Source organism: Heterocephalus glaber, unplaced genomic scaffold (assembly GCF_053883595.1).
Source record: "Heterocephalus glaber isolate CG9 unplaced genomic scaffold, H.glaber_assembly_v1.0 deba00000621, whole genome shotgun sequence".
Classification (NCBI taxonomy): domain Eukaryota; kingdom Metazoa; phylum Chordata; class Mammalia; order Rodentia; family Bathyergidae; genus Heterocephalus; species Heterocephalus glaber.
The window spans coordinates 33,289,493-33,308,497 of record NW_028258153.1 but is presented as its reverse complement, the minus strand read 5'-3'; the positions used below and the strand labels follow the sequence as shown (position 1 = coordinate 33,308,497).

General features: G+C 54.7%; 1 protein-coding gene and 1 long non-coding RNA gene across 3 annotated transcripts in view; both read right to left on the bottom strand.

Moving 5' to 3' along the window:
• Nucleotides 1-364: 364 nt before the first annotated feature.
• LOC147829429 (uncharacterized) lies at nt 365-1,683 on the bottom strand. The gene is made up of 3 exons (XR_015449226.1): nt 1,516-1,683; nt 1,288-1,337; nt 365-525 (listed from the first exon to the last, which is right to left on the bottom strand). It is a non-coding gene; the product is annotated as an uncharacterized LOC147829429 (long non-coding RNA).
• A 2,602-nt stretch (nt 1,684-4,285) lies between these two features.
• Fgd3 (FYVE, RhoGEF and PH domain containing 3) overlaps nt 4,286-19,005 on the bottom strand; it is a 53,137-nt gene continuing 38,417 nt past the window's right edge. For both annotated transcript variants that reach the window (XM_013067548.3, XM_013067547.2), the window contains exons 12-18: nt 18,484-18,563; nt 17,826-17,856; nt 17,191-17,298; nt 9,808-9,930; nt 7,277-7,417; nt 5,810-5,947; nt 4,286-5,190 (exon numbers count right to left, since the gene is read on the bottom strand). In XM_013067548.3, the coding sequence (XP_012923002.1) occupies nt 4,939-5,190; nt 5,810-5,947; nt 7,277-7,417; nt 9,808-9,930; nt 17,191-17,298; nt 17,826-17,856; nt 18,484-18,563 (873 nt within the window). In that variant the 3' untranslated portion in view covers nt 4,286-4,938. The remainder of the gene's footprint in view (nt 5,191-5,809; nt 5,948-7,276; nt 7,418-9,807; nt 9,931-17,190; nt 17,299-17,825; nt 17,857-18,483; nt 18,564-19,005) is intronic.

Genomic DNA, 19,005 nt, shown 5'->3' with positions numbered 1-19,005 from the left:
TTCTGGCTGCCACGAACTGCTGTTTCTCCTCCTCAAGGCTTGTCATGGCACCCTGCCTTGGAGCCAGCTAATTATGGACTGAAACCTCTATGAACTGTAAGTCAAATAAAACCCTTCCCCTCTAACTTTGGGCGTCAGTTATTTTGTCTCAGTAACTAGAGAAAAGTAACCAACACAGTTGTCCTTCTGCCTCTGTTTGGGCCTCATTGGGAGCCTCTTCCTTCTGGATCCAAGACAGCCAGAGCTCATGAGTGGTCCACTCCTTCTGTGGTCACAGGACCCATCTCGGGTCCCATGGCCATGCTGACCAATCCCTTGGGCTGAGGGACCGGGGATGCTCACTGGCTCTGGCCAAGTCACAGAATGCAGAGGATGGAGTCAGCTTCCTTGAATTCCCTTGACTTTCCAGAAATGTGGAGTCCAGCTCTTCTCCTCTGAGGTGGTGTCCTATGGCCACGGCCTCATGTTGTCCTGCCCTGGTGGTCAGAGAGGGCTGCATCCAGCTTGCGACCCGAAAGTGTCAGCCTAGGACCAGCATGGGGCGTGCATTGGTAAGGGGGCAGGCGAGACACCGAGGGAGCAAGGACAGCAGAGAGTTTGGGCATCATCCTCCGGCCCCTCTGGGAATGCATACACTCAGGGCTCAACGGAAAAGAGGTGGCCATGGCTGCTGTGGCTGAGATGCAGCTTCTGGAGGATTGCAGAAGCCTTGGCCAAAGACTCTACCTGAGAGCAGGCACTGAGCCCAGAAACCCACAACAGAGGGGCCAGGGAGGCCTGACTTTATTGGATGGAATGTGCTGAATGTAGAGTGGGGCCCAGGCTTCTGCTGACCTTGTTGTCTCCCTCCTTGGCCCACCCAGACCTCTAGCCCCAGCTTCATTCAACACCCCTGGAACTCAGGGAGGAGCCCTGGCCTTGGAGGAGGAGACTGTGCCCTCAGTGGACTCCTTCTCCCCTGAGTTTTCTCCCCCCATGAATGGAGTAGGAGCCCTCTATCTAGATTGATGGAGGACCTCATGAGAGGTGTTGGGGCAGGGAATAGCTGATTGCCGTGGGAACATGGAGCTCAGGGACAGAGGAAACGCTGAGAAGGGTAGATGGCTGGACTCCATCTGCCCTGTGCCAGGTGCTGCCTGCATAGGCAGCTGCCCCCACCCATTGGGAGCCTGCAAGGAGGTGTCTGGAGGGGGCACTCTAGAGGATCAGGCTGTGGGGTCACCATGCAGCCACCTGATATCCCCGAAAGGACCACTAGTCTGCAGAGATGTAAGTGGTCTCACTCACCTCCTTGGACACTCAGCACCAGCCTCGGCTACTCAGATAGGCACGGGTTCCTGGAGGTGAGAGAGGGTCCGTGGACCCTACTGGTTACCACAGGGTAAAGGCCAGGGCACTCCAAGGCACAGGCTTTGGAGCTGATCCTCCTGTCTCCATGGGGAGAATATGACCCTCCCAGATCTGAATTCCCCTCTGCCCTCCTGTGGGCGTGGTTGCCTGGCCAGCCTCAGGTACCTGTCTTCATGGTGGAGCTGGACACCTGAGGAGGAGCTGTCTCTGGTGTCCTTGGGACCCACTGACCATGGGTGAGGGAGGAGAATGCCAGGCTTCTTCAACTTCATTTTCTATCTGTACAATGAGGATTCCAGGCCCCAAGTGCTTGAGGCCACGTGGCAGGACAGGAATGACCCTAAGACTTTCCAGGGCTGTCCACCGCTGCTGTGTGTAGGCCCTGCTGCATCCTGCCCTCACAGAGCTTCTATGCTGCCTGAGGAAATAGGTTAAACAAGAAAGCAAGGAGTTAAAAAAATATTGGACAGTTGGGCACAAGGGGTCTCCAAGGAAGCCACAGCAGGAGCTCCAGGGAGAGCTCCCAGGCACAGGAAACAGCAGATGCAAAGGCCCAGAGGTAGATGGGGCTGGCACCTAAAGGCTGGTTTAATGAACCTGGCAGGGACAGGATGGCAGGAGAAACAAGGCAGGAAGTATGGTGGGGCTGCTGCTGTCCAATCCCCTTCATCCCAGAAACTCAAATATCATTCAATGCATTTGCTCCCCATGGAGCTGGGCACTCAGGAGGTGGAGTCCACAGCAAGTAGCAGCAGGGCCTGGTGCATGAACACAGGTAGGAATACATGAATCCCAGCTGGTCCCTAACTTACTGTGTGACCTCAGACAAGTGTATGCCCCTCCCTAGGCCTCAGTTTCATTCTAAGATGCTCCCTGAGTCATGATTCTCTGAGGTGGTTGCAGGGGCTGCTTGGCCAGGACCTCTGCAGCATCCCCTGAGGCACCAGGCCCCTTACCTCTGCTTTCCTCCTCTTTCTCCCGAGCAAATCTTTGGTTCTAGTGCCAATGTTCTGCAAGTGCTGCCCCTAGACTGGCATCAGAAGCCCCGGACTGCAGACCAGGTGGGCAGCAGTCAGGTAGGCATGGCAGAGCCCCTGCCCAGGCCTTGATTCCAGTGACGATCAGGCACCTGCAGCAGGGACCCCTTCCCGGCCCGCCCAGGGGTCCCTTCCTCCCAGCCTGGGGTGGTCTCCTCAGCCTGCGAGGGTCAGGGCTGGCCTTGGGGAGGAGGAAGGGGAAGGACAGGGAAGAGAGGCCGAGCGTCAGTTCATCTGGTGTCCGGCTGACGTCAGCACCCCACAGATGGGTGGTGGCATGTACCTGGGCTGTGGGGACAGAGGGCAGGGATAGGCAGGGTGGGTGAAGGCCGGGCAGCCCAGATGCACAGGTGTGGAGACTGGAGGCAGCCTTCGTGCTGTGTGCAGTCGAGGAACATCCGGGGACAGACCCAGGGAGGACCAACCCGCAAGAGGAGTGGTGGTTATGCAGGCAGAGGCCTCCTTGTCCCATCGGAGCCTTGACTTCCCATTCTGGAAAAGAGGGCATGGCATCCTGTGGCCACCAGTGTGAGGGCAAAATGAACTCAGACCTGGGCCAACTAGAATCTGGCAGGTTCTTGCGGTGGGTGACTACGTAGGGCAAGTTGTACCCCCTGCCTGAGGTGACACCTTGTTCCTGCAGTTGAGGTCAGGGTCTGGCTCTTAAAAAGAGCCCTGGAAATGCCGGAGCAGGTGTGGCTCAGAGGAGAGAGCAGAGCAGCCCAGTTCCCACCAGTGGGTGGCGCCCTCCCACCTCCTCAACCCCTGCCAGACCCTAGCCTGAGGAGAGGGGCATGAGGGAGCCTGAATGTGAGATTCCTTGAGCAGTAACTGCCAGCACCCGGCCCCAGTCCCAGGCAGGAATTATCTGGTGTAGGAGTGTGCCGGCGGCTTCAACTCACTGAGCCTCAGTCCTCAGTGAGAAATAGGGTCGGGGCATCCAGCACAGCTCGGTAAACAAAGGGCAGAGGCCAAGGTGCACTCAGGGGCCTCCACACAGCCCACCTGTGACCCTCCCCTCATCTGTGGCCCGTCTCTGCTAATCTTTGCCTCACCCTACACCCATGTGCCCGCCCACCCTAACCGTGTGGTCCCACCACACCTGTGATTCTGCAACCGCACCCGTGACAATCACTCATTTTGGGCTCCTACACCCCACCCTCCCTCAGCCCCCACGTAGCTGTCCCCACATGGTGCTATGTGGATATTGGAGGGTGGGGACCTGGGCACCAGAACCCCAGCATCAGTCGCTAAGTCTCCCAGAGGCCCTCAGGACTTGGTGCACTCTTCATGTCCACCCCCAAGACTTTTGTCATGTCCTATGTCATGGTTTATATCTAGATGTGCCTCCAAAGCCTCCTGTGCTCATAGGTGGGGCTTTTGGGAGGTGACAGGGTCATGGGTATGGGGCAGTCATCCCTGGATCAGTCTGCTGATGGGTTTATAGCTGGGTGATGTTGGAAGGTGAAGCCTGGTGGGAAGAGGTGGATCACTGTGGCCATGGAATGGAAGGTGTATTTCTCCTCCCTTGATCTCTCTCCCTCTGCTTCCTGCCTGCCATGCAGTAAGCATGCCTCCTCTGCCATGCTGCCCTGCCTTGGAGCCAGCCGAGTACGGGCTGAAACCTCTACAAACTCTGAGCCAAAATAAACCTTTCTTCCTTTAACTGTGAGTGTTGGGTATTTATCCCAGCAATGAGAAAGTAACTAAGCATGTCTTGTACACAAGACCCTTGCCCTGCTGTACAGCACAGCTGCCAGCCACACCTCACAGGACCAGGAATATGGAGCTGCTCCAGGCCAGGTATGGAGTCCATGTGATTCACTTGTCCTCTACTCCTCCCCCGGATGCTCGCCTGGTAGGTGACCCCACTGAGAGGACAGACGGTGAGGCTGTGCTCACTCGCTGACAGCTGGCATTTATTTAGGTGGAGAAGCGCTGCATCTGCCTGCAAAGGGGCAGCCACAATCTCCCATAGCTGCCACTGGGGCCAGGCAGCGTGTGTCCAGGGAGGGCCGGGAGGTCACCATTTGCCCCTCCACAGGTGGCTCCAGGCTCAGCAGAGGGCAGAGAAGCTCAAGAGAAGCAGATCACAGTGCAGCTCACAGAGCGCAGACAGGAGGGGAGAGGCCAGGATGGCTGCCGGCAGCCCTACCAGCCCCAGCGGTGACTGCAGACCGGGGGGACACTGCCAACCCTGGGCAGCACCCACATGGCCCTCTGCCTTTTGGAGTTGGCACCACTGCTCAGCTCACTCAAGTAACATGTATTTTGATAGTGGCCCATATTTCCTGCTCTAGCCACACTGCTGGGGCTGAAACTGGAGGCCAAGATCTTGTCCTGGACTTGTTGGGTCCTCCTGGAAAGGTGGCTGTTCCTCTTTGGGCCTCAGCTTCCTCCAGAAGGGCCATTGGGGCTAAATGCCCCAGCTCCAGGCCATCAGCCTATCCTCAGCATCCTGGGAGTCTCATTCCTTCACATGGCTCTGATGTCACCTTCCTGGAGAGCACAGGCCCTATGTGGCAGTGTAAAGAGCAGTAGGAGGCATTGTTCATGGAGAGGATGTGCCTGCCAGGGCCTGGGGTTGCAGGCTGCCTGGACTGTCCTGAGCTGTATCCCTGTAGGCCACAGCTCTCAGAGCCTCCAGCCAGCGCTGCTTCAGTTCTGCAGAGGGGGTGCTCAGGTACCAGGACTGCTGGCCCTGCTGCAGCTTCCATGTGTGCTCAGCACCCTGCACCTCCTTGGGGTCTGGAACACACACCATGCAGCTGGGCAGAGGGATGGTGTTCAGCAGCTGGCCATCCTGCAGCACAAGAGAGAGGCTCAATGAGTGCCCCCAGCAGCTGTGCCCAGCTGCCCTTGGTGCAAAGAAGTCACTGAACCAGGTAGGCCTGGTGGACATGGCTGCCCTGCCCTGTCAACAGGACAGGCTGCTCAGGGGCTCTCCCTAAGCGATGACACCTCACTGGACACTCAGACTCCCTGGGATTGCTGCACAGGGGCAGAGAAGCAGTATAGCACCTGGGACACAGGCAGGTAGCATCTGGGGCCAAAAGGGGCCAGACAAGGGTCCCTGATTGGGGCAGGGAGACATGGGTCAGGTTCTGCAGCTTCCCACCCCATCCCCCAGGATGCGTGAATGAATGAAAGGGTGAATGAACGAATGCATGTGGGAAAGAGGGGTCAGCACTCTGTGCCCCCTACCTGCCCCACCTCTAACCCTGGCTGGATCTGGGGTCTTGGCATCATGGGCTCCTGTCTTCCTGTGAGTGAGGAGGAGAGGACTATTCTGGGCATAAAGGGAAACTTGGGCTCCAGGTCACACTGCTGGAGTGGGTTGGCACCAGCAGGGTGGCCCAGACCTGCTGCAGACAGCATAGGCCTAAGGGTCTGGGGGCAGGAGGGTGGTATGAGGTACATACCTGGCCACTTCCCTGCAGCTGCAGCACCTGAGAGTCCGAGGTGGGGATGGCAGCCCACACCTCCATCCAGGCCACACCATCCTCTGATAGCCTCAGAGGGCTGCAGAGCACACTTGGCTGGGGATCTGCAGCAGGCAGCTTCCAAGGACACAGAGACACAGATTAGGGGTGATCTCACCTGCAGTGGTCACTCCCTTCCCAAGGAGGCAGGGCCAGGGCCACTACTCAGGAGGAGCTGGCCCCTGAGACGCAGTGAGTACTGGACAGAGGCTGAAGCCAGCCTCACTTGCTCCAGTGACCACTTGAGGCCAGACTGAGGGGTACAGGTGCCATGTGACCTCAGGGAGGGTTTGCAGGCTGGACCCTCTGAGGGGAGGGAGACCACTGGCCAGGTCAGGCATTGCCAATACAGCAATGGAAATCCAGCAACAAGTCCTCAGGTGGGAGTCCCAGAGTGAAGAGACTATGCATGCTTCAAATCTACATGAACCCTACAGTCCACATATCACACACACACACACACACACACACACACACACCATACTACACCACACATAAATGCACCACTCTCTCTCCCTCCCCCTCCCCTCCCCTCCCCTTCCCCCTCCCCCTCCCTCTCCCCTCCCCCCCTCTCCCCCTCCCCCTTCCCTTCCCTTCCCTTCCCTTCCCTTCCCTTCTCTTCTCTCTCTCTCTCTCTCTCCAGTACTAAGGACTGAAGCCAGGGCCAATCTGAGCTACATCCCCATCCCTTTTTTAAATTTTTATTTTTAAACAAGGTCTTGGTAAATCACTAAGTTGATCAGGTGGCCTCAGCCATCCAGAATGCTAGGATTATAGGTAGCACCACTGTATCTGACTTGATCCTCCCTCTTTTCTGAGGTATTTCAGAGCTATAATAACAAGTTCCCCTGAGCCATCTAAACACGGTTCTGACAGCGCTTGCTGGATGGGGCCCCTTAAGGTCTAGTACTCCTTCCAGGACTGAGCCCATACCACAGCTTTGGGGCTCCCAGGAAACCCCTCAGGAAGGAAAATGAAGGAAAAAGACAGCCCAGGTGGGCATGGCAAGAGGCTTCACCATTGGGGTCACCCTACCCATGATCCTAACATTCCTACATCCTTGACCTTTTAGACAGACTCAGATCAGGGCTTCCCTGCAGCTGTGAGCGAGCCAGGACAGCCAGGGGCTCTGAAGACACCCTGACCCCAGCCCACCCCGACCATCCTGCTAGGAGTGGGGAAGGAAACCAGGAGTGGAGCTGGCACATGTTCCCATCTACTCCAGGCTGCAAATGATCACCCAGCTTCAGCCCTGCCTGGTCACGAGAAGCCCAAGGTGCACAAGGATGCAATCTTCTGCATTCCGTTGCTGATTGCTCCAAGCAGCTCTCCCCAGTTCCAGAGCCTGTGGACTGCACTGAGATGCCTCCCCCATCTGTTCTGGTCCCTGGAACCAGGACTACCCACCTGTGTGTTCTGTTTGGGCTCAGTGGGTGACTCGGTGCTGAGGGGTGTGGGAGCTGCAGGCTCAGTCAGAAAACACTCTCTGCAGACGCGGCTCTGTCTGCTGTTCTCAGCCTTGAACTCAGAGCACTTCCCACAGATGATCTACAAGACAGAGGCACTTGTGACTCCACATTCTGTCAGTGGCAGAAGAGGGACCTAAGAGTGTGGGGCAAGGTAAAGGCTTGTCCTGGGTGGGGCAGCGGCCCAGAGCCCCTTTCAAGGACAGAGAGTGAGGACGGTCCCCCTGAGTGTCCAGGACTTGCACTCCTCACCCCAACAACCCAGGTCCAAGGATCTGCATGCAAGATAAGAGTGGGATGAGCCACCAAGCACATGAGAAGACCCCACATCAGAATGACCCCATCCTGGTCATCAGGAAGACACAAATCAAAACCTCACACCCCGAGAATGGCTATCGCCAAAAACAAGAAACACACACAGACCACAACAAGACCTTGGGCTACCAGTGAGATGTACGGTTGGGTGGCTGCTGTGGGAAATGGTTCAGCAGTTCTTCAGAAATTTAAACAGAATCACCCGGCAGTGTGACCCAGCCATGCCACTTCTGGGTATATATTCAAACTAACCTAATGCAGGACATTGAGGAAGCCTTTGCCCAGCTATGTCCACACCACCACCACCTGTAAGACCCAGCAGGTGAAGCAACCCAGTGTGCACTGACGGAAGAGTAAGAAATCATGGTCTCTCTGTACCATGGGGAATATCATTTAGACAGGCAGGTAACACATGGGAACGAAGCCAAAGGTCTTCGGCGACTCTTCCAGAACTCTTGCTATCCTGGTCTCCACCATGCCTCACCCTCTGGTAGACCCCTCTGCTCCTCATGCTATCAGTTATTTTGTCTCTTTTTTGCCTCACTTTCCCTCTTTCTGCTGGATCCTCACTGCAGCACATGAAACTTTTCCCCTAGCTCAGCACAATCCACACACACTCCTTCAGCCTCTCCTTTGCCCTGGGCATTTGCACACCCTTGGCTGGTGTTGCCTGGCCACACCATTCTGGCCTCCTCATGACCAAATGCAAGGATGACCTTGGTTCCAGGGCCTGCGGGTCCTTGTAACATGGACCTCCTCTCTTGAGTTGCTCACCTGTCCCTGGACTGTTTCCCATGCCCTCCTGACCCCATTTACACTGGAGAACCCACAGAGCACCACTGCGTCCCAATGTCTTCACCCTGGGCATGGCCAACTGAGCCCTCCCACTTGGTCATTGCACTGGCACATGCTGGCCATCTCTTCATTTGGTATCAGTCAGCTGGCCTGGGCTCCTCCTTCACTCCCAACACAGCAAAGGTACTGGGTGAGGCAGCCCTCACATCTCTCTTTTAATTCTTTTTTTTTTTTTTTTTTTGTACTAGGGATTGAACTCGGGACCTTGTGCTTTCAAGGCAGGCACCGGAACCACTGAGCTAGATCCCCAGCCCAGCCCTCACATCTCTCATCAACCCTTCAATTCCTTTCTCACCAAAGATACCAGCCTCCAACCTTCTTCCATTCACTCTGCACCCTACATGTGGTCATTGGAACCCACTGTGCAAATCCTCCCCCTGGCCTTGCTGGCTGCCCTGAGCCTGTACACATCTTGGGCCTGAGCCACAGCCTATGAGAGATGCTGTGCTCCCTGTGCCTCTCTGCCCATCCACCCAGCCACCTACTCGCCATCCATCCATGCATCCCTATCGATCCCCCATTCATTTACCTATCCAAACACCCATCCGTCTAGCCACCCACCAGTCCATCCACCCTTTCACCCATCACCCATATATACATCATTCATCCAAGGAGTTGTCCATGCATTCTCCTCTTCTGCCAATTCCAGTCCGCATGGCAAGGTTTTATGAAAAGGTACAAGAAGGAACACCAGTCTAGGCATAGGCTGTTAGTATCCTTTGGTAAAAGAGCTCCCAGGCAGCTCTGTGCTGAGATCCATTCATTGATACAGATGCAATTTTAATACCTTAATCTAAAAATACTTGGATGGCCAGTTCCTTCCTCGGGTTACTTTTAAGTTCAGTACTGAGCAATGACTCAGCTGCCCATTCTCAGAAGCCAGGGCATTGGAGGTGACTGAAGAGGCAGGGAGATGGTGTGTGCTTAGGGCACAGGTCAGAGGTGGCTGCTCATTACACGAAGGCACCAGACCTTTGATATCACCGGAGTGCTGAGCCAAAGGCCAGCAGCAGGGCACTTCCACCAGGGCCACCCTTCCTCCTCCACTGCCTCCTTCATGCCTTGCACATGCGCATTATCATGTCTTTGTTCTCAAGGGTATCGAACTTGCATATCTCGCCCTTTTTCTGCTGCAAAGGATGTCTGTCAGACACCAGAGCTGAGCAGAGAAGTCTGGTTGCCACAGTGAAATTCTCAAAGGGCCCACTGATGATGGGTGCTCAGGTGGCTCTCAAGCAATGCCTGCTGCCGCCTGGGAGGAGCCAGTGGGTGGCCGCCTGCCTTTGGAATCACCCCACTCACCACCCCGCACAGCTTGCAGTGGTGCTTCCTCTTGGTGATGGAGTTGAAGGTCTCCCTGCAGCTCTTGCAGCTTTGTTTCTCCTTGTCACGTCTGGTCTTAGAGGACAGTTTTCTGAACTCGAGCTATAAGGAGGCAAGTAGCTGCCGTCAGTTCTAGAGAGCATGTGCATCTTATCCCTCTGGGAGTTGGGGGCAGCTTGTGACGATGCCTGTGACATGGACTCAGGGCAAAAGTGGACTATGCTGAGGGAGAGGTAAAGAGCCAAGCCAGCCCTGGCCCCTGCCCAGCCCCCTCCCCCAGGGGCTAACCCCACAATGTATGGTATAGAGCAAAATTCCGTGGAGCAAGACCTTTCTGTTCAGAACAACTTGGCCCATGACTTTATCTGAAAACATTTCTATGGGAGCCCAAGGGGAGGAAGATGCATGCTGGGTTAGGCAGGAGTCTACACAGACATTGAACGGTGCCAAGGACAGAGTGACCCTGCCTGCAGCCCCGGGGCCATGTGGGCCCCAAGATCCCTGCACCATCCGTCATCCAGCCACATGCCTGCTCTGTGTTGGGCATTTGGGGCCATCCACTCCCTGCTGGGCGACACACACATAAACATACATGTGTGCCCACACGCGTGCCTGTGCTGACCATGGGGTGCATCTGGAGGGCACTCAAGGAAGCTGGTGAACCGAGGGTCATGCCCTACTCTGTCTCCTGAGGCCACCTGAACACCCACAGAGGATAGCGGAGTGAAGAGCAAGAGCAGGCTCACCCGGGGCCCCTAGTGGAGCCTCAGGCCTTGGTTTCCCTCTCTCGACCATGAGCAGTATGAAGCTGGAAACAGACCTGAGACTCCTTCTGTGCCCTCATCAGCTAGGAGACTCTGATATTCCTTTCCCTTCTCTGAGGCTCAGTTTCCTCATCTATAAGATGGGGGTGAATAACAGTTTCCTGTCCCTAAACCTCATTCCAGTACATGAATTCCTGTCTGGTCTGGGCAAGTTGCTAGATACCCTTTCATGTCACATGACCCCAGAAATCCCCACTGGGCAATGGAATAGTTTCCTATACTTTTGAATTCCCCCAACACACGTGCCAATACTTCCTCTCCAGGGAGGAGAGAGGGCTCCTGCGAGGCTTCTTGTTGCTGACACAGAAATCATCATCATTAAGATTTTAAGAAATGCCAAGGATATTTATAAAATTCCCAGCGTGCCAGAGCTAGAGCAGCCCCTGATGTGTTTATTTTAACCTTTCTGTGCACACATGGGCAAAGTGAGGCCTAGAGACATTTTTTGTTTACAAAATATCTGAATATCACTAGTATTGCTGGGATTTGTTTTAAAATATTATAGTTTAGAAAAACATATACCTGTGGCAGGGATGGCGAGCCGAGGAACTGAGCACAGCACACAGCAGAAGTGTCTAGAGGTTGGGAAGGGGTGGGGCTCAGTGTACCGCTACCCCTGCGTGGATAGGGCCAAGAGGAGGGACAAGGACACAGGTGGGTAGAGGCCTCAGGAGAAAGAGGTGAGTTGCTTGGACATGGGGGAGCCAAAGAGCGCTCAGGGTTAGGCTGAGCATCGGGGCCTGTGATGGGCTCCACTGGGTCTCCCCCAGTTCATATACTGAAGCCCTAATCCCCTCTTCTTCAGAATGTGAGTATTTGCATAGAGGGCCCTTAAGGAGGTTATTGGGGTAAAATGCCCTTGTGGTAGTGTATGACTGGTATCCCTTTAAGAAGAGGAGATCAAGACTCAGAGACACACACATAGACACACACACAATTATGTGAGGATGAAGGGAGAAGACCCCATCTACAAGCCAAGGAGCAAGGCCTCAGGAGAAACCAACCCTGGCAACACTGACCTCGGACTCCAGCCTCCGGAATCTTTTGTTTAAGTTGAGTAGGTATTTGTTACACCAGCCCCAGCAAACTGATACCATTTCCTTGGTGCAAACTCTGGCCCTGCACCTCCAGCTGTGCGATCTGAGACGTGACCCCCCACCCACCCCATCACCTTGAGGCCAGCACCCAGCCACCTACACGAGGGGCCCCAGGGGCAGGGCCAGCTCTCCAAGGTGACAGAGACACTCCCGATGCTGAGCCCCAGCTCCTCCATCTCATGAGCCACTGCTCCAAGGAGAGAGGTATATGATGGCCTTGGCCCCCCTGAGGTTCACCCCACGCTCAAGACATGGCCAGAACCACAAGTGCAAGGGCAGGTGGGAGCTAGCATCACCCTGGCTCCCCACTGCCTGTGCCTTCCGCATGCCACTCGTGACTGCCAACAGCTCTCAGCGCCCTGCAGGGCTCTCCCTCAGACTGCCTCTCAGGACTGCTAGAGGGGCAAACCCACACTGAGGTGAGGACAGAGGTTCCAGGGCACGGAAGGGACAGAGAGAAGGCAAATGACAGGAAAGGGGAAGGAGGCCATCCTTGGGGCCCGCCACAGCCCCACCGTCTCCACCTGCCTCCCCCGTCAGGATATACACATCTCCGACTTTCAGGGGAGGAATCTGAGGATCCAGGTGGTGAGTGGTTTGCAGCCAGACAGCCCTGACATGTGGCTCTCAGAGACCCTGGGAGGGGTGCCCTGCCATGGTACCACCAGACAGCATTACACAGTAGCGGAGAATCCAGGAAGCTGTGGGGGCTGTGACAGGCTAGAGTTTGTGGCTGAGAGCTCGGCTCCTCAGACCAGTGGGAACTCAATCCCAGCCCAAGTTCAAGGGGCACTTCCTGGAGGTCTCTCACAGTTAGAATAGAAAAGCCAGGCCAAGGGCTTGGACAGGGACCCAGTCCTGCACTGGCTCCCATGATGAGGAGGACTACAGTCCAGCGTGGCCCACTCTTGATGTGGCTCTGCCCGTGATCACACCAGTGCCCAACACAGAGGTCTGGCTGGGTGTATAGCCTGCAGGTGACCAGGTGGCCAAAGGGCAAGGGGCCCACCTGCATGCCAGGGACGGGTATCCTGGCCAACCACACTCCCACTTGGATGAGGTTACTGGGCAGGTAAAGGAGTTGGCCCATTGTGGCCATCATGCCCAGCAGGTCTGATGACAACAGCCTGACTCGGGCCAACTCTGGACATGGATTGAGGCCTTGACTTTGGGGGCTCCCAGGGATATTCTCACTGGCTAGAGGAGATAGGTGGCCAGGAGGAGGAGCCCCTGTGTCAGTTGCGCTCAGAGTCTCTGTGTAGATGTTGGCATCAGAAAGGCCAGGCCCAAGTCTCTCCAGGAAGTTGGAGAATAGTGGCTTCTGCAATAACCAACCAAGCAACTCCAACCCCAAGGACCCCAAACGTGCCAAGGGTGACCCAGAAGGTGGTCTCCACCGAGGGCCAGCAAGGCTGTTCCCTCCAAATTTCCTCTCCATCGGAGTTAGCTATATGTTAGGAAACTGGAGGGACAGTTCAGTAGCACAGCCTCGGACCTCAATCAGCAGCCCTGAGGAAACTTTGTCACTTATACCAGACAGCAGAAGGATACACAATAGGGAGTCCAGGTGAACACAAGCCACAGGCACATGGCCACAGGAAGCAGCCAGCAGAGGCCAGCCCTGGCTCCTCTATTCCTCTCAGGGTGGCTCTGCCCTGGAGTCCAAGGCAGCCTTCAGCATTGTGGGGGAGCCACTGGCACAAAAGTGGCCAGGGCAGGTGCCTCACTGGTGTCTTGGATGAGTCTCTGTGTCACCCATGGTAGGTCTGGAGCCCTTGTGGGATGGCTTTCAGACTTTGATTTCTGAGCTTCTGTTAAGAGCAACTGGACTTTTGCAGAATGCGGAAGTCTGAATTCTGCAACGACTCTTGCAAAACTTCCTGGTTGGGGTTTAAGTTTTCTTAAGAAAGAGAGGCTTACAGAAATGATAGGTCTGAAAGCATCACAGCTCAGGGAATTATACTACCACACCATATCTGGCACATGCCTATAATCCCAGCATTCTAGTGGCAGGAAGATCAAAATCTTGAGCCCAGCCTGGGCAACTTAGTAACTTAGTGAGAATGTGTCTCAACATAAAAAATGCTGTAAAAGGGAAATGGCCTGAGGATGTATTCTGGTATAAAGGCCCTGGGTTTAATCCCAAAAGAAGGAAGAAAGGGAGGGAAGGAGGTAGAGAAGGAGGGAGAGAGAAAGGGAGGGGAGGAGAGAGAGAGAGGAAAGGAAAGGAAAAAGGAAAGGAAAGGCAAGGCAAGGCAAGGAAAGTGTTGAATTTGATATCCTGACACTCTTTGGTGTCAGCCACACACAAATAGGAAGCCACTCTGGGAGCTGAGATGTTTCTGTTATCATTCCCACCTCCACCTCAGGCCATCTTTGAGAGGTTCAAACTTTCTGCCCTTCAGTGTCAACAAAATTTGCCCTCAGTGAGGGTGTCTGCTCTTCAGAGCCAGGCAGTGGCTGGAATAAGGGGCCTCCCCTCTTGCCTGGTGGGTATTTATCTCAAGGTTCCCCCTCTTCCCTGCTTGTCATGTCCCCCAAATGCTTCAGCCTCCCAAAGCCTCATGAGCTTCCTGAAGGTTGCCCATTTCCCAGCCAGCCTGAGCACACGGCCCATGGACCTGGTAACACTCAGGTGTGACTCAGGTGCCACCTGGGCAGAGCCCCACCCCTCCCTGCCAGGGCACCACACTGTTCCACAGGGGGAGTGTCATCCTGTTGAAGAGCTAGGTGACAGGAAGGAAAGCTGACCCCACACCTCATGGCCCAGGATGGCCCTGTTCCCAGGGCAAGCCCTTTTCCCCTGCTTCATCTCACTGCCCTCCACCTCCTCTATAAATGGAGTTGGCAGTGAGGAAACTTGAGTAGTAATGACAACCCTACAGGGTCGTGGCCAGTGGAGCTGTGGTCAGTGACTACAGTCAGGCTGAGTCACTGCCTATCCTAGGTGCAATGAGGTCCAACTACAGAGAGAGAGAGAGAGAGAGCGAGAACATAAGAGTCAAGAGGAAAGAAGAAAGGACAAGCACACGGAGGAGGCAGGTGTGTTACAGAGGATGGGGCTGTGCCCAAAGTAGGCTCTAGAGACCCCGGGAAGAGGAAGAGCCTGTGTCTGGGGTGGGCCTGGGGCCACTGTTACTCTTCTGAGCCAGAACAGCAGCAGGAGGCAGTGAGGAGCTGAGAGAATGGCCACCCAGGGTGGTCTTAGGCTATGTGTCACTGTCAGTGCTGGCCAGCGTCAGCCCCCACAGCTAGCACTGCAGTTCCAGGTGCTGGTACTCAGTTACACCCTAGGCACATATGTGCCTCTTTCTATTTAAAGTCCCCAGATTTGATGGGGGAGAGAACCCCCCGAGGTCACAGATGAGTCCCTAGCCCTGTGCTATGCCTTTGGGGGTGGCACTGTCCTAAGGTGGACGAGAATGCACCTGGAGAGAGGTAAGCAGGCCAGGCCTCCCTGACGCCAGCTCCAGGTGAGGGGGGAAGCTACTCATCTTCTTTGCATTACTGGAGTCCTTTTAAGGATCAGGGACCTCGTTACTGCACGAGGCATACAGGAGCCCAAGTATTCACAGAGCACTCAGAGGGTTCTTACACGTGCACACAGCTGTGTGCTCACTGCAGGCTCCCCCATGGCCTCCAGTAGGAGCCCCAACAGTGACCACCTCTGGGACCCAAGTCAGGAGTGCCTGGCTTCAGACACAGCCTCACAAGTGTACACAGGCCCTAAGCAAACTGCAGGGCTCAGGCTGACCTCGAGCCACCCCCTCCAGATGCCCTTGTCTGACCCCCCCCACAGCGACTCCCATAAGACCCCTGCTGACCACAGGGTGTGGGTAACTCACCCCTGGGGGACCCCTACTACTGTCGGTCACTACCATGGGCTCTGTGGAGCTTGTGCTCACCATCTGCACAGGAACAGAGAGGCTGTGTGAGTTGGTTCCCATCCTTGGACTCCACACCTCTGTGTATCACAGTCAGGAGCAAGATGAGGAATGTAAGACCAGGAGTGCATGCCACGCCATCTGATAAATGCCAGAATGTGAGGAGGCTCCTTCCTAGCCAAAGGCGTCTAGTGCAATTAGCATTCTGCAGTGTGGCTGGTACTCCACGGCCCACCCTGTTCAGGAGGGTCTAAATTACCCAAGTCACAGAGTGTGGACATCCTCTTGGATTCTCTCCTTGTCCTCAGGGGGTCTCATGGAGAGTCTTTCTAATGTTAGAAACTTTCTGTTAGGAGGCTTGACTGACTGCATCCTCTGTCCCCAGATCACCTCATAGGCATCTTCCTTCCCAGGAATGGTACAGAGTTGTCCTCCAAAATACACCCAGGAAGCAGAAAAAATCAAGCAGATTTGATGCAATCAAGTGATCTACAGACAAAGTGAGCATGAAGCGGGGCAGGGAGTGTGGCCTGGATGTGGGCTGGGGATTGCTGGGCTGGCTGGGGAACAGCGGTCCCTCCCCCATGCACTGTTGACGGTGCACTGCCCCCCACAAAGACTGGAGATGAGGGCATTTCCTTTCCTGATCACCTCTTCCCAGGTGCCCTTGTTGTGACTCCGGTGGCCCCCACCCTGTCACTGCAAAAGAGTAACCACTCTGGGGCCTTCCTTGCAATAGACAGAGATTAACCCCCATGTTCAATCCTCTGTCCCTGACTCCACGGAAGCTGAAACAGGAGGGATGGCAAGCTTGGTCCCTAGCCTCAGCCCTGCCTTCCCTGCCTGATTATTCAGTGGCCTCTCCACAGCCTGCCTCTTGCACAACCCAAATCTCCTTATGGAATCAGCCCCCTGAACCCCAGGGCAACTCCCCAAGGGGTGCACATGAGCTCCCCGCAGTGCTCTAAGCCCGTATCTTCTAGAGCAGGGGAGAAAATACAACTGCAAAAACATGTCTGCAGGGTGGTTGTTTTTTGTTTTGTTTTCTTTTGTTTTGATGGTATTGGGGTTTGAACCCAGGGCTTTAATACTGAGCTATATCCCCAGCCCCTTTTTATTTTTTATATTGAGACAGGGTCTTACTACGTTGTCAAATTGCCCAGGCTGGGCTGGAACTTGTAATTCTCCTGCCTCAGCCTTCCTGAGTGCTGGGATTTTAGGCACTTGTGAGGCACCATGCCCAGCTGAGGTCTGCAGCTACTGGAACAGCCTTGAGATGCAGGAAGAGTGCCATGAACCAGGGATCATGGCTGTACCCTAGTGGCCTGGTTGCATCACTGAGCTTCTGTGAGACTCAGGGCAGCCGTGCAGAAGGGACAAGACAGCAAATGAGCACGCAGAGGAGCACTTGCTCCATGTAGACACTGACCTGCAAGACCGAGAGGCCACAGGCTACAGTGGGCACTCAGTGGTGGTGGGGGGGGCAGGTGAATGCACCTCGGAGCTTCCCACCTTGGTAGGCAGTCAACCCCCTCCCTGACCCAGGTGCCGACTCACAGGCGAGTCTGGAGATGGGCTGGGATCCTCGTCCTGGCTACAGGTGCTGCTGAAGGCCCTGAAGGTCTCACTGTTCTGCTTGTGCTTCTCGATGGTGGCCTGAATGACCTGTACACAGCAAAGCCACAAGACTGTCAGAGCCGGGGGGCACTTTGACACTGCAGGGGTGTTCATGAAATATGGCCCAGGCCCCTGACCGTATTTCTCCTAAGCAATGGTGCAGGTTCTCTCTTGGAGCCTTCTAGCTTGAAAAGACCACTTTGGAGAGAGGATAGTTCCACCATGATCTCTTCTGCTTCATTTAGTTCTTCATTAATATTTCAATTTTATTTTTAGACAAGATCTCTCACTAAGTCATTCAGGCTGGCCTTAAACTTGTGGTCCTCTTGCCTCGTCCTCCCATTTAAGGCCCATTTGTTTCTGTTGATTTATATAAGGAGGGGGCTCAATTTGACAAATAGACTGAAAAGCTTGGCTTATCTGAAAGTGCCTACAAAGACAATGATAGTTATGGCCTCACTTCAGGGCGGGACACCGGGACAAGCTGTGTTGGTCCACCCCTTCTCTCTGCTCCAATGCTACTGCTCGATAACTTGGGGACTTGGTTACTTCAAAACTTTAGATGCTTCACCTACCTGAATCCATTCTTTCTTCTCTTCTTCTGTCCTAAAAATGAAAACAGTAGTTTTGAATCTGGTCGTGGATACTGACTATAAACTCCCAGGTTCCTCTCAGTCTTGACCTGATTCACCTGAGAGTTTAAATATTTGGCCTGGCTTGCTGTGTGGACTCCGTGCAGTGATGTAACACAACACCTCCCTGGCCCCCAACAGGTAATTCCAAAGCTCTCATGTAATTAGCGATGTGTGGAAGGCTGGACCTCCCACACACTGCCAGTCAGAGCCTGGCCTTAAAGGGTAAAGTGACCACACCCACCGAAATTTAGGACAGCAACTCTGATCAGCAACTGTCAGATATATCTGATGAACACTGAACACCTCAACACAGGCACAAAAGCCTAAGTATGAGAATGCAACTAGCAGGACCATTTACAATAGTAGGTCCCAGGAGGAGCCTAAATGCCTGCCCATGGGAACTGGTTAATGATCATGAGGGAGAATTTCGCTGCTTTAGGAAATGGCATAAGGATATGGGATGATTCCTCACAAATCTGATGAAAAAAGCAAGACACAGAAACAGATTATCCAGTAGCAGCCACCTGGGATATGATATATATATCATATATACATCTGTGATGCTCACGCAGCAGCACTCATGAGGCCCACACCATACCGAGTCTGAAGCTCCAGGCACCGTTTTCTTCCCGTCAGGATGAATGTATGCACTGCATTTGGCTTCCCAATATCCTGCACCTGAAGAACAAAGGACAAAACACAAGACGGTCATATTAGCTCTTCCTGGACACCAGCCTCCTGTTCTCTGACTTGGAGGTGTGTCCCTGGGGAGGTGTCAGAGGTGACCTAGCAGGCTCTCCAGTCTGCAGGGAGAGGACACTGAGGCTCAAGGTCATGGTGGCTCATGGAGGCCACCGCATGAGCTTCTCCCTGGGGAATGGAGGCTGGGATCGCCTCATCCTCTGTGCTTGGCAACACTGCTGACCAAACCCATGGCCCAGCAGGCCTTTCCTAGAAGTTACCCCCAGCCAGCCCTGGCCCCCCCCTCCCCCACCAGCACGGCTGGGCACCCCCTCTCTGCAGGAGCTGCACCTCTTTAGGAAGGATAAGGATCTTATGAGAAGAGCCAGGAGTGCCCCGGCCACCCTGCAACACCTGAGCCCACAAGGACAGGTGCATC